The sequence below is a fragment of the Octopus sinensis genome, linkage group LG18 (assembly GCF_006345805.1).
Source record: "Octopus sinensis linkage group LG18, ASM634580v1, whole genome shotgun sequence".
In the NCBI taxonomy this organism is placed as follows: Eukaryota; Metazoa; Mollusca; class Cephalopoda; order Octopoda; family Octopodidae; genus Octopus; species Octopus sinensis.
The window spans coordinates 33224606-33238081 of NC_043014.1; the positions used below are offsets into that span (position 1 = coordinate 33224606).

At 38.1% G+C, this 13476-nt stretch overlaps 1 protein-coding gene across 1 annotated transcript in view; it reads left to right on the top strand.

Moving 5' to 3' along the window:
* The window catches only part of LOC115221451 (transcription factor E2F5), a 41549-nt gene that overhangs the window by 17985 nt on the left and 10088 nt on the right, over positions 1–13476 (top strand). Inside the window, exons 2-4 of the mRNA XM_029791636.2 lie at positions 5431–5540; positions 9819–9980; positions 10368–10476. Of these exons, the coding sequence (XP_029647496.1) occupies positions 5431–5540; positions 9819–9980; positions 10368–10476 (381 nt within the window). The remainder of the gene's footprint in view (positions 1–5430; positions 5541–9818; positions 9981–10367; positions 10477–13476) is intronic.

Consider the following 13476-nt stretch of genomic DNA (forward strand, 5'->3'; position numbering starts at 1 on the left):
ACAAAAATCGACTCCAGGTGAGAATGCGATCGATAAAGCCGTGGGAACGTGCATTTGTATGCGCAAGTACATCAGCTGTTGCAATGTACTTACTGGTACTTTAAACTCTTCGGTTGCATATTTGTGTGAATAAAATCGTTTTTCTTTGGAATAGAAAAAAAGTCTGTCTTTATTTCTTCTTTTGCTGGTGTCTTAAATTTAGGTTAAATCAGTTTTTCATCCCTTTTGCCATTCTCTTCAAAAGATTTTTCCATTTTTTTTTTTTCCATATTTCTGCAACAAATCACTGATGGAAACCCATTGGGGAAGTTAGCCTCATTCAACTGATGTGGGGCCTGAATATTGAGCCTAATGACATAACTAAGTTGATGCAGATGGCTTTTAACACTTCATATTGGATATTTAGAGAATACCTATGCTTAATCTGGTTGTATAACAAGAGTTGGTATTGCTGTCACTCTCAGCTGGCTGGTGAGAGCGAGATGTATTATGAAGCAAAAAATTTTCAGCTTCACATCTTGAAGACCCACTTCTGGCACACATGTACCATAACAGCATCCTCTCCTTGGCTGTGTGTATATATATATATATATAAATGTGACCTCGTGTGTACCATTGGCGATTTTTTTTTCCTCTGTCTTCCCTTCTCTGGATCTTTCCTTCTATGTTTCCGACGAAGAGCTCCGCTCAAAACGTTAAACCCTCCTTCTTTACTTCTTTCCTGAACGACCAATAATACTATATTTGTTCCACGTCCTCGCGTTGTTGTGTTTTTTTTTTGTGCTTTCTTGTTTGGATTAACTATATATATATATATTCTTACCTTGGCTGCATGGTAAGAATATACATATATTTACTTATATAGGTATATATATATATATATATTCAGAAATGTAACCACGTGGACTGTTGGTGATTTTTTCCTTATTTTTTCCTTCTTTCTCTTTGAACTTTCTTGTTTCCGATGAAGACCTACTCTCAAAATGTCAACAATAACTCTCTCACTTCACTGAGCTTCAAATTAATATATTTCCTGTGTATGTCCTCACGTTTGTTTTTTCCTTTTTTTTCTCTGTTTTTTTAATTGTTTGTTTATTTGAATTGACTAATATATATATATATATATATATATATAGTTAATCCAAGCATGAAAACAAAGAGAAAACAACAACGCGAGGACGTGGAACAAGTGTAGTGTTATTGGACGCTCCGGAAAGGAAAGAAAGAAGGAGGATTTAACGTTTTGAGCAGAGCTCTTCATCAGAAACATAGAAAAGGGAATGGTCCAAGGAAGGGAAGACGGAGGAAAAAAAATCGCCAACGATACACACGCGGTCATATACCAATGCATCTCACATACACGTTGGAGGTTTGGTGCATATTGTCAGTGCCGTGCTTGCGTGTCGTCCAGTGTGCAGAGCTGGCTGGGGATCGAATCAAAGAGTGGCTGTGTGGTAAGTAGCTTGCTTACCAACCACATGGTTCTGAGTTCAGTCCCACTGCGTGGCACCTTGGGCAAGTGCCTTCAACTATAGCCTTGGGTTGACCAAAGCTTTGTGAGTGAATCTGGTAGGCAGAAACTGAAAGAAGCCCATCGTATATATTTTTATATATATATACGTTTATGTGCATCTGTTAGTCCTCCTACCATTGCTTGTCAACTGATGTTGGTGTGTTTATGTCCCTGTAACTTAGCAGTTTGGCAAAAGTGACCATTAGAATAAGTACTAGGCTTACGAAGAATAAGTACTAGGCTTATGAAGAATAAGTACTCTGGTCAATTTGTTCGACTAAAGGCGGTGCTCCAGCACGGCTGCAGTCAAATGACTGAAACAAATAAAAGAATTATATATATATGTGTGTGTGTTTGTCCCCCACCATCACTTGACAACCAGTATTGTAACTTAGTGGTTCAGCAAAAGAGACCGGTAGAATAAGTACCAGGCTTTATAAAAAATAAGTACTGGAGTTGATTCGTTTGACTAAAATTCTTCAAGGTGGTGCCCCAGCATGGCCACAGTCTAATTACTGAAAAAAGACAAAGAAGATATACTGTGCATATATTCCTTCAGGTTTCTTCCACCTTTTTGCCATTTTTAAATAAAAAAGCATGAAATGTGGATGAGGTTTGTTCTGGTTTGCCATTTCCAGGGTGATCCCAAGCAAACGACTTGCAACCTGTCTTGTCGCAAGTTTGCATCTATGTTGAAGTGTCAAGCCTAAAATGAGTGCACGTGTGCAGGGAGCAGACTGGAGTTAGCTACTTATTAGATTTCTTGAAGTTTAGTATCAGTAAAACATGAACGAACTTTTTGGCCAGCCAAATTCATATATATATATATATATATATATTTATATACATGCATACATATGTGTGTATACAAACTCACTCACATGTTCACGTGTGGACATGGCTTAGTGGTTAAGAGGTTCATTTCACAACCATGTGGTGTCCCACTTGCTCAAGGTGCAAGACCTATTGAGCAAGTGTCTTTGCTATAGCCCCATTCAATGAAAGGCTTACAAGTGGATTTGGTAGCGAGAAACTGAAAGAAGCCCTTCTTATATGCATGTATGTATATATATATATATATATATATATATATAACAATTGCAGCGTGGAAGGTGTTTGTAAGCCATTTAAGAAACACACAAAAGCCGTTTGATTCACTTCAACAGTTAAGTTTAATTTGTCAAAATATTTTCGTCGCTTTAAGACCGTGACCTGTTCAACGGCTTTTGTGTGTTTCTTAAATGGCTTACAAACATCTTCCACGCTGCAATTGTTTTCGTTTCAGCACACGATCTCAGATCAAATCACTTGCTATGCAAGTACATCTATATATATATATATATATTTGATGTTTTGTTGAGGCATAGCAATACTAATAGCCTGGTGTTAAAACTCGGTATACATATGCTTCAGACTAAAGCATTAGTTGTGTACACAGCATAATATGGAATTAAGTAAATAAAGAAAGAGAAAATTATGCTATGAATTTCATTAGCTTACAGCTGTTCCTGTTATAAGATGCAGTGCTCCAATGAATCTATAAGGTGATGCACAAGCACTTAGCCTTCAGTGCACTGTATCTCATAACAGAAACAGCTGTAAGCTAATGAAGTTCATTATGTAATATCCTGATCACTTGACATTCATTTAATTACATACATGTGTGTGTGTCTGTGTGTTTGTATATGATCCAGGGATCCAAATGTAGGGAATTTGTAAGCTTGAAGCAGTAGGTGGTTAGTATAGAGAAAAAATGGACAGTATATGGTAAGACACAATCAATAACTATTTATTGACATCAAGAGCTACATGTGTTTTCGCATACTGAAATTGTAAAAAAATTTGTTCAGTGGATAGTTTCTATACACTGTTAGCAACTAATAGTGCTAAAAATGTGATTAAAATTCCAAACTGAAGGAGTGGAATAGGTAAAATGTAAGCTATATGCATTTCTTAACTGGTTGAAGCTCATGCAAGTGTTGCACAATGAACTTTCTTCAGCATAGCTAATCATCAGGCTAAAATTACTTTAATGAAGTTTACATTGCTGCATGGAATTCCTAAGTCAGCCATAACACAACGGTGAGTCCAACTGAATAGCAAAGTCAATAGTAAAGAATAATAAAGACAAAAGTTGAGAGAACCAATGAACATTTTAGCACAAGGTAAGATCCAAAATATGCATAGAGTGGGAGTGGTTTGGAGTCAAAGAGTAGGAAGCAAAGGAAAGGAAAGGAAAGAAGAAAAAGATTATGGGAAATAACAGGGTATGTATTGGGGTAATAAAACCCTTTTCAAGAGATGTTGACTGCAGATTTTGGTAGATAGCACGCCAGGCGAAATGCTTAGCGGTATTTCGTCTGCCGTTACGTTCTGAGTTCAAATTCCACTGAGGTCGACTTTGCCTTTCATCCTTTCGGGGTCGATAAATTAAGTACCAGTTTCACACTGGGGTCAATGTAATCGACTTAATCCCTTTGTCTATCCTTGTTGGTTCCCTCTATGTTTAGCCCCTTGAGGGTAATAAAGAAATAAGATTTTGGCAGACAGTATGTTGTCCAAATTTATGTGAGTGAATGGGTAGCGAAGTCAGATTGTTCATGCCATCTGCTCTATTGGGGTTACCATACAGCTTGCAGGACTATTAACCCTGGGAGAGGTGGGAGATTAACTTCATGTTAGGGGACAAGGGGTTAAACTGTGAGAAGGAAGGGAGGTTCTTCTAAATATTAACACCAGTCCATACCAAGTAATATTCTTCAAAGACGGCATTTCTGGCATTTAGAACTTAAAAATGAACTGATGACAAACTTAATTCTTTTTATTGAAAGACACTACAAAATACCAGTCATGGATTTGAATCAAAAGCCTATGGACCAGTAACCTACTACATTATCTGCTGACATTGTTCATCACAGTGTTCTATAATGTTGGTTGTTGTTTAAACTCAGATCATTGTCTCTGACCTTTAAGATGATGGGGTGGGGTATAATTAACCCTTTTGTTGCCATATTTCTGTTGACATATAATGCTTTTGTTTCAGTTTATTTTTAAAATAAAGAATTTAGTGGAATAACTTTCTCATTATTGAGCTGGGGGCTGGAACAAACTGACATAAAATTTCAATGGAAGATTATAATTTAGATCACATTAAAACAGTAAGTTTGTCATAGAGCCAGGGACACTCTCAGGTAGTTTGGTTTTCAAAGGTTTAAAATAAGATGTGGTTGCTTTTTCTAGCTTGTTTAGTTATCACATTGAAGTTCCCCTATTGCTATATGTGAAGGTGGTATTGTTTAGCCCTGATCAATCAAATACATTCCGGTTGTGACCATCATGCCTTTTACCTATGTGCAGGAAACTCAGGACCACATCATCCTCTTTTTTTTTTATGTCCATTGTCCATGTTGGCATGGGTTGGACAGTTTGACCAGGGCTGGTAAGGCTGTACCGGGCTCCAGTCTAATTTGTCTTGGTTTTCTATGGCTGGATGTCCTTCCTAACGCCAACCACTCAGAGTGTAATGGGTGCTTTATGTGCCACCGGCACAGGTGCCATTTGCATGACACTGATATCTTCCACGACTGCAATTGTTCTCAGCATGATGGGTTTTCTTCTCAAGCACTACATAATGCCAAAGGCCCAACATTCGAAAGGAACCCAGCCACTTTGATCCATGTGGCTCAACACTCAAAAGGAACTCAGTCACATTGCCTGCATTTAAAAAAAAATTTTTTCCTAACTTGGAAATGGGTGATTTGACTGCTAGTTGGAGCAAGTCAGCCAACCACCACATAGGTACTCACTAACTGGCTTATATCTAATGTTTATAATGGTGTTGGTGTGTGGTCTGGTGTGGTGTAGCAGTGATACTGCTGAAGTTTTTTTTAACCCTTCTCTCTTAATTTCTTTTACAGGCTGCAGACACATTAGCTGTGCGACAGAAACGACGGATATACGACATCACGAATGTTCTAGAAGGAATCGGATTAATAGAAAAGAAATCAAAAAACAGTATCCAATGGAAGTAAGTATGCATTCCCATACATCATCCTGTAATGCACCAGGACACATTGTGTTTGATGTTTCCTGGGTTCGTTAGGTATTTTAGGTCTTTCAACATTAGACAGCCTCACCCAGATGACCCAGCTGGGATTAAAATCAATCCCCAGTTTTGTCTAGTTGGCACTATCTCTGGATCCCTGGTAGCAGTGCCCCTTCCAGGGTTTGCACCTCCTGATCTGCAGTCAACTTGAAGCAGCCTTTGCTGCCTCCACAACCAACCTAATGGTCACCTGCCTTCTGGCCCTTTTCATTCCAAGCATATTACTGTAAGCTCTGTGGAGGGACTGACTTACAAACCCTCTGTACCCCACCTTGATGGCAACACACCTTACTTGCCACTCATTGCTTTGGCATAGCTCCACTTGGTCATCATATTTTCTTCCTCGGTGCTAAAAACAATAATGGTTTTAGATTTTTGGTACAAGGGCAGCAGTTTTTGAGGAGAGGGGGAAGCTGATTACATCGATCCCAGTATTTTACTGGTTCTTATTTTATTGACCCCAAAAGGATGAAAGGCAAAGTCAACCTCCGTAGAACTTGAGCATAAAAATGGGCAAAATTCCACTAAACATTTTGTTTAATGTGATAATGATTCTGCTAGCTTACCACAACAACAACAATAATAATGGTTTTAAATTTTGGCACAGGGGAGTAGGTAAGTTGATTATATTAACCCTGGTGCTCAACTACTGCTTATTTAGTTGACCCTGAAAGGATGAAAGGCAAAGTTGACCCCAGTTTGTCATGTTTAATAAAATTAGATGACTTTAAACTGTTCAGATTTGTGCAATTCCAAAGGGTAGTATTGAATTATATGGATGCCAACTCCATTTTGTCTTCTTATTAATGGTGGGTGGTTTAAATGTTTAAAGGATACCAAAATATCTAATTCAGTGGTTCATAAACTGGCAAATACCACTGAATTTTTGGTATCCTTTAAACATTTAGCATTTAAACCAGCCATATGAGGCCCAAATATCCTATTGGTTTTATGTTCAAACTGGCCAGATCCAGCCTTTCATGCACATCTTACAATGTCAGTTTAAAAATAATCACGTCTTCAAAATCTCAAATCTGGCAGATAATGCATGATTAATTCATACCAGCATGAAAGACAGACATTAAACAATGATGATGATGAATAAATAAGCATTATATTTGACAGTAATCTGAATGCTAAAGAGTTAAACTGGCCATATCTAAACTGCCCAAATATTTGTTTTATGTTCACCCCCAGCTAGTTTCAGCTCTCACATCTACCTTACAATGTCATTCTGAAAATAAACAATCACATTATCAAAATCTCAAATCTGTGAGATAATGCATGATTAATTCAAAACGATATAGATAAATAAGCATTACATTTGACAGAATTATCTGAATGCTAAAGGATTAATCTTATCTGTAGTAGAGTTACTATGTAACCATTTCATGTCATTTCTGTATGGCTTCTTTGTGTTTCCTCTAATAACTCACAACTTTCTCTGATTCAGGAAAACCCCTTCCCAACAGTTCTCTTGTTTTCTGTAAATCCCACAAACTTAAATTTGAAAGCAGCAATATATGATGAACTCGCACACCCACTCACCCTCTCTAATCCCTTGGTCCACTTCACAGTATACACCTCTCTGTAATTTGAGTGAATGGATTCTGTCCTCTGTCCTCCTCCCTGGCAAGTTCTCCATGTTTTCACCATCTTCTCTATCTCTCTCTTCCCCCACCTGAAGTAGCCATGTTTCTCCTCTAATGCAAAACACCTATTTTTCCATCCCTCACTATAACCCCCCCACCCATTTGAGGGGTCTTATCCTGCAAGTTACTTCACTTGGTGAGCTTACTGCTGCTACTGGTACCACCACATAAAAAGCACCCAGTCCACTCTGTAAAGTGGTTGGTCTCAAGAAGGACATTCAACTGTAGTAGAGCCTTGCCAAAGCAGGCAGCAGAGCCTTGGTGCAATCTTCTGACTTGGCCAATTCCTGTCAAACTACCCAACCCATGCCAGCATAGAAAACAGACATTAAATGATGATGATGGTGATGATGATGATGATGATTTTCTCTTCACACCAGTTGTTGCCATGATGATAATCTTTGTCATGAGGTAAATTTTACCCTTTTATCCCTCTTTGACTCTTGTACAGCATGACAGACAAGCTATTATGAAATCTGACTTTTTCCATTCTTTTCTCTCTTGACATTCACTCCTTCTGTGTTTCTTTATTTTTCCATACCATTTGCTTTGTGTTTTTCAAATTTTTCCATTACGTATGCTCACTTCTGTTTTTCGTCAATAATTTAACTCATTACCATCCACTCCCCACCCATACAGTTCATCATACCGCTTTAGCTGCTGGCCTCTTCTTCAGTATGTTTACATCCAGTCCACAAGCTCAAAAGACCTGATCTAGAATAACTTTCCCAGGCTTAGCTTTTATACATTGAAGAATGTGGTAATTTATTCAAGATGGATGCATTCGTATACAATATATCCTTGCCATGGCTCAACGTTTACTGTAACAGCTGGTTGCAGAAATGATGAAATATCTTGCGCAATATTTCTTAGTTTCATGTATAAATCACATGCAAAAAAAAAAGAGTGGTATATAAAAAAAGTGCAACTTATATACACAAATAAATAATCTATTTATGTTTGTGTGATGTGTGTATAACAAAACAGGAAATTGAAAATTTTTTCTTATTTATTCACCATTACATGTGTTTCATTTGCTAATAGAAATTACAAAGTTTTACATGTTAGATAGACATGTAAGGAATTTTCCTGTTAGAAATTCTTGACAGAGAAATCATATAGTGCATATACATGTGTGTGTGTGTATATATATTACTCTTTTACTTATTTCAGTCATTCGATTGGGGCCATGCTGGAGCATCGCCTTTAGTTGAGCAAATCAACCCCAGGACTTATTCTTTGTAAGCCTAGTACTTATTCTATCGGTCTCTTTTGCCGAACCACTAAGTTACGAGAACGTAAACACCGCAGCATCGGTTGTCAAGCGATGTTGGGAGGACAAACACACACACACACACACATACATATATATATATATATATATATATATATATATATATATACACATATATACAACGGGCTTCTTTCAGTTTCCGTCTACCTAATCCATTCACAAGGCTTTGGTCGGCCCAAGGCTATAGTAGAAGACACTTGCCCAAGGTGCCATGCAGTGGGTCTGAACCCGGAACCATGTGGTTGGTAAGCAAGCTACTTACCACACAGCTACATCTGTTGCCACTTTTGTGTGACTGTTCTATGCAGAACAAATGTTACTGCATTTTAACCCCAGGAAAATATCTTTTCCTGCTGGTTAACGACTCACTGTTACTATGTGAATCTCTTTCAGAGATTTTAAAACCAGCTACTTTACCTTTTTGTAAGATCAGTGACTGATTGTTGCTTCTCTGTTTATATATTATGAGTAAGGACGGATAGCTGCTATCTTTAGCCGGCAAATGTCCAGTACTGAAACAAGTAAAAGAAAAAAATGTATATATGTATCACTGTATCCAACAGACTGTAGGATGTTGTTTTACATTGTTGTTCACAATGCGCTTCCTGACACCCTTGTAGCTTGTGTATGATGTCACCCAACTGGCTAGGCAGGCAGTGGGTTGACATCATTCCCTCTGAATAGAACACCGGTCTTTTGCAAGGTTACTTACTTACAGCCAAGTGGACTGGAGCAATGTGTGATGAAGTGTTTTGCTGAAGAACACAATGTACCATCACTCTGGAAATTGAAACCACGATCTTGTAATTGTGAGCGCAACGTCCTAACCACTAGGCTATGTGTCTTCACACACACACATAAATGCACATAATGCTTAAATGATTCATTTCTCATGAACATATCATCAACTTCATCATCAAGATGGCATGCCGCAGACTGCTAACCTTAACCCTTTAGTGTTCTGATTATTCTATCAAACACAATGCTTATTGATTCACATTGATTCGAATTAATCATGCATTATCCCATATCTTCAAGATCTTGATGGTGTAATTACCTAATGTAGAATAACATTGTAGGGTAGGTGTGAGAGCCTGGATCTTGTCAGTTTGAACATAAACAGATTAGATATTTTGGCCGGATATGGCCGGTTTAAATACTAAAGGGTTAAAGATTCTTGTTTGTTTCCTTATTTAATGTGTCCCTGGTCGATTATTCATGCTAACTTTGTCGATCTTCTTTCTTTCTTTGAAGGGGTGCCGGACCAGGATGTAATTCAAGAGAAATATCAGATCGCCTTGTTAATTTGAAAAAAGAGATTGAAAGTCTAGAAGAAAGAGAAAAACAATTGGACAAACACAAAAGTTGGGTCCAACAGAGTATTAAAAATGTCATAGAGGAAGTTTCTAATAGTCAGTATCCTTTACAAGCTGATGGAGATTTCTTGTATTTTTTTCTTTAATTTCTTCCGTATCTTGAATTAACTTTTTATACAAATAATAGTCATTATAATATACGACAACGACGATAACAAGTTCAATTTCTGGCCATGCATTGGGTCCTTGAGCAAGACACTTTATTTCATGTTGCTCCTGTACACTCACCTGGCAAAAATGAGTAGTACCTGTATTTCAAAGGGCCAGCTTTGTCACATTCTGTGCCACGCTGAATCTCCCTGAAAAACTGTGAAGTGCTCAGCCACATGAGCAGGTTGTTCTGTTGATTGGATTAACTGAAACTCTTGCTGTTGTCCATGCAAGAGTTATTTCCCTTGGTTGTTTTCCTTCACACTTTTTTCTCTAGGTTGGCATATGTTAGCTATGAAGATATTTGTAAAGTGTTCCCTGATTGCACATTGTTATCCATACAAGCACCTTCAGGGACAAAATTGAGAATTCCAGATCAAAAAGGTGTAAGTAAAAATTCTTGCTTTCATTATACGTATCTATATTTTTTAAAACTTCCATCTTTCTCCCTATTCTAACTTGGTTGGTATTCAACACTTTGTGGGCATTTATGAGTGGTAGGCCTCGTATGTCATCTACTTTAATACAACTACTTGGTGTTTTAGGTTCCTTTTACTTGTGACACACCTAGTATGCTTCTAAATTTAATATTGGGTTGTCTGGAAAGTTCGTACCTATTTATAGTAGCTTACCTTTCGACTTATTTTAGAACATGGTTGAGTCCTTAAAATAGGATTTGACTACACCTCTATTTAGAGCACAGTTTAAGCTATCTTTTCGTGGAAGAAAGTTTATGTTCCTATTACCTGTGTTAATTCTGTAACCCTTTAAAATGGAAGGTAAGAAAGTTCATTTTCGGCACTTGATGCTTTGGTAACCAGACAAAAATTGCTGCAGCTCGACTGGGATGTGTTACCCCACCCTCCATATTCACCAGATATTGCTCCTTCGGATTTCCACTTATTCAGGTCTCTGCAGAATAGTCTTAATGGTAAAAATTTCAATTCCTTAGATGACGTAGAAAGATACCTTGAATTCTTTGCCATGAAACCACCTCAATTCTGGGAAGAGGGTATTTTCAAGTTAAAGGAAAGATGGAGATGCATTGTGCAACAAAATGGTTCATATTTGGTTGATTAAAAATGTAATGGCAAGTATTTATTGACCTTTTTCTTTCCTTTAAAAATCGGCACGAACTTTCCGGACAACCTAATACAATCACCTGATCTGAATTATTCAGAATTACTACTATTCTAAATGGCTTGGAGGATCAGTTAAGTTACATATTCCACTTTTGGCATGGTTTTTTTTTTTCAGGCTGGATGCCCTTTTTCGCATCAGCTACTTTACAGAGTGTACTGTGTGCATTTTGTCATGGGACCAGCAGTAAAGAGGTTACTATGTCCTCAAACTGAAGAGTCCTCTTGATGCTACGTTGTCTCTTCTCATTTGCCAGCTACTTTACAAAGGGATCTGGGTACATTTTATTTGGCAACTGCACAAGTGAGGTTGCCTTGTCGCCTGCACAATGCAAAAATTCTCACTTGTCTGTGTTGTCTCTGTTCATTCATGATAACGGTAGACTGGGGGAATTGTTATCTTGGTTGGTTGCAGGTGGTGGTTGGTAACAGTAATGGCATCTGGCCATAAATTTTTTTTATTTCATTGAAGTCTTCTATGATTCATGCAGGCCTGGAAAAGTACATGTGAAAACGAGGATAATGGTGATGATGATGATATATGTATATCATTATCATTGTTTTTTACTTTTTTTTTCTTTGCTAGCATGGGTTACACGACACTTCTCAGGTGTTGTTCTGTAGTGAAATACTTTTCCTGAAACCTTTATTCATTTTCAAATTGCACGCTGAGCCACTAAGTTATTGGACTTAGGTTTATGTGAAAGATATCACCACTGCCCAAATGATGGAGATACTTCCCAGTCCCACTCACATACAAGCACAGACATGTGTGTATGTTTGTGTTTTCATATGTAATAAATGACAGAATCTAAATGATAATAATGGTGATATATATTACATCCTCTCAAATATGTTATCATTCTTAGTATCTTCTCATATCTGCTATCAACACCCTCTCCCACTTATTACCCACTCTCTATAGTTAACCCTATGTATCTCTGACTTCCATCTCTGTCACTGTATATCTCACTCTCTTCCTCTCCTACTCTCCTTCCTTGCAAGTCTTCTCCCTATTTTCCGACCTGTGCACATGCTTATTATACTGCAATTTCCCCACCCTTCTTATATTGCTACTCATCACTTTTTCTTTCTTGAGCCACTCCCCTATCTTTCACCTCCCCCACCCTCATACTGATATTTACCATTGACCATACATCAACCTCTTGTTCATCATTCACTACATTCATCTCTACCCCACCTCCATCATTAACTGTCTGTCATTCTCCCCTCATACTCCTATGAGCTTCTCTCCCACCCTTCCTGATCCCCTGCCTATGCTGTCCCTTATACTCACCTTGTTGTGCCTTGAAACTACTCTTTAACACCTCCTCACCATATGTTTGTCTCCCTCTTAGCTATTCTCACCCACTCCTATATATAGCAAGACACTTGTGTCTGTCTCTGTCTTACTTTATAGCCTCTCATCACCTGGCATAAAGCCACCACCCTCTTTACCACCTGTCGCTGTTGAGAGGGCTCTTATTCTGTCTTGTAAGTTACTTGGCTACTTCACTAATGTCAGTGTCATGAATAAAGCAGCCAGTGCACTCTGTAAAGTGGTTGGCATTTTGAAGAGAATCTAGTTGTAGAAACCATGCCAAAGCAGATGACATTGGAGCTTAATGTAGCTCTCTAGCTCCTTGGATCCTGTCAAACTATCCGACTCATACCAGCATGAAAGATGGATGGTAAATGATGAGGATGGTGATAATGATGAACATATATATGTGTGTGTGTGTTATAATCCTTAAAATGTTTGATTGTTATAACCCTGACTTCGGTATACAGTATACTTAGTAAACCGCCTACTACATACACTGGTACTTCATATTTTTTTTATTGCCCACAAGGGGCTAAGCATAGAGAGGACAAACAAGGACAACAAAGGGATTAAGCCGATTACATCGACCCCAGTGCGTAACTGGTACTTAATTTATCGACCCCAAAACGATGAAAGACAAAGTCGACCTCTGTAGAATTTGAACTCAGAATGTAACGGCAAGCGAAATGCCGCGAAGCATTTCACCTGGCGTGTTAATGTTTCTGCCAGCTCACTTTAAAGTACTAATATAGTATGCGGTCTGCCACGTTGTCAAACAGGGTTATCTACCTTATCTTTCAGATAGTTCAGAGATCATTTTTTTTCAGAATCATAGTTTTAGCATCTATCCATGATCACTCAGTGGCCTGAGTGTGTGCTCTGGTCACTGGATCCACATAGTGTTGTTGATGGTTCACTGTCAG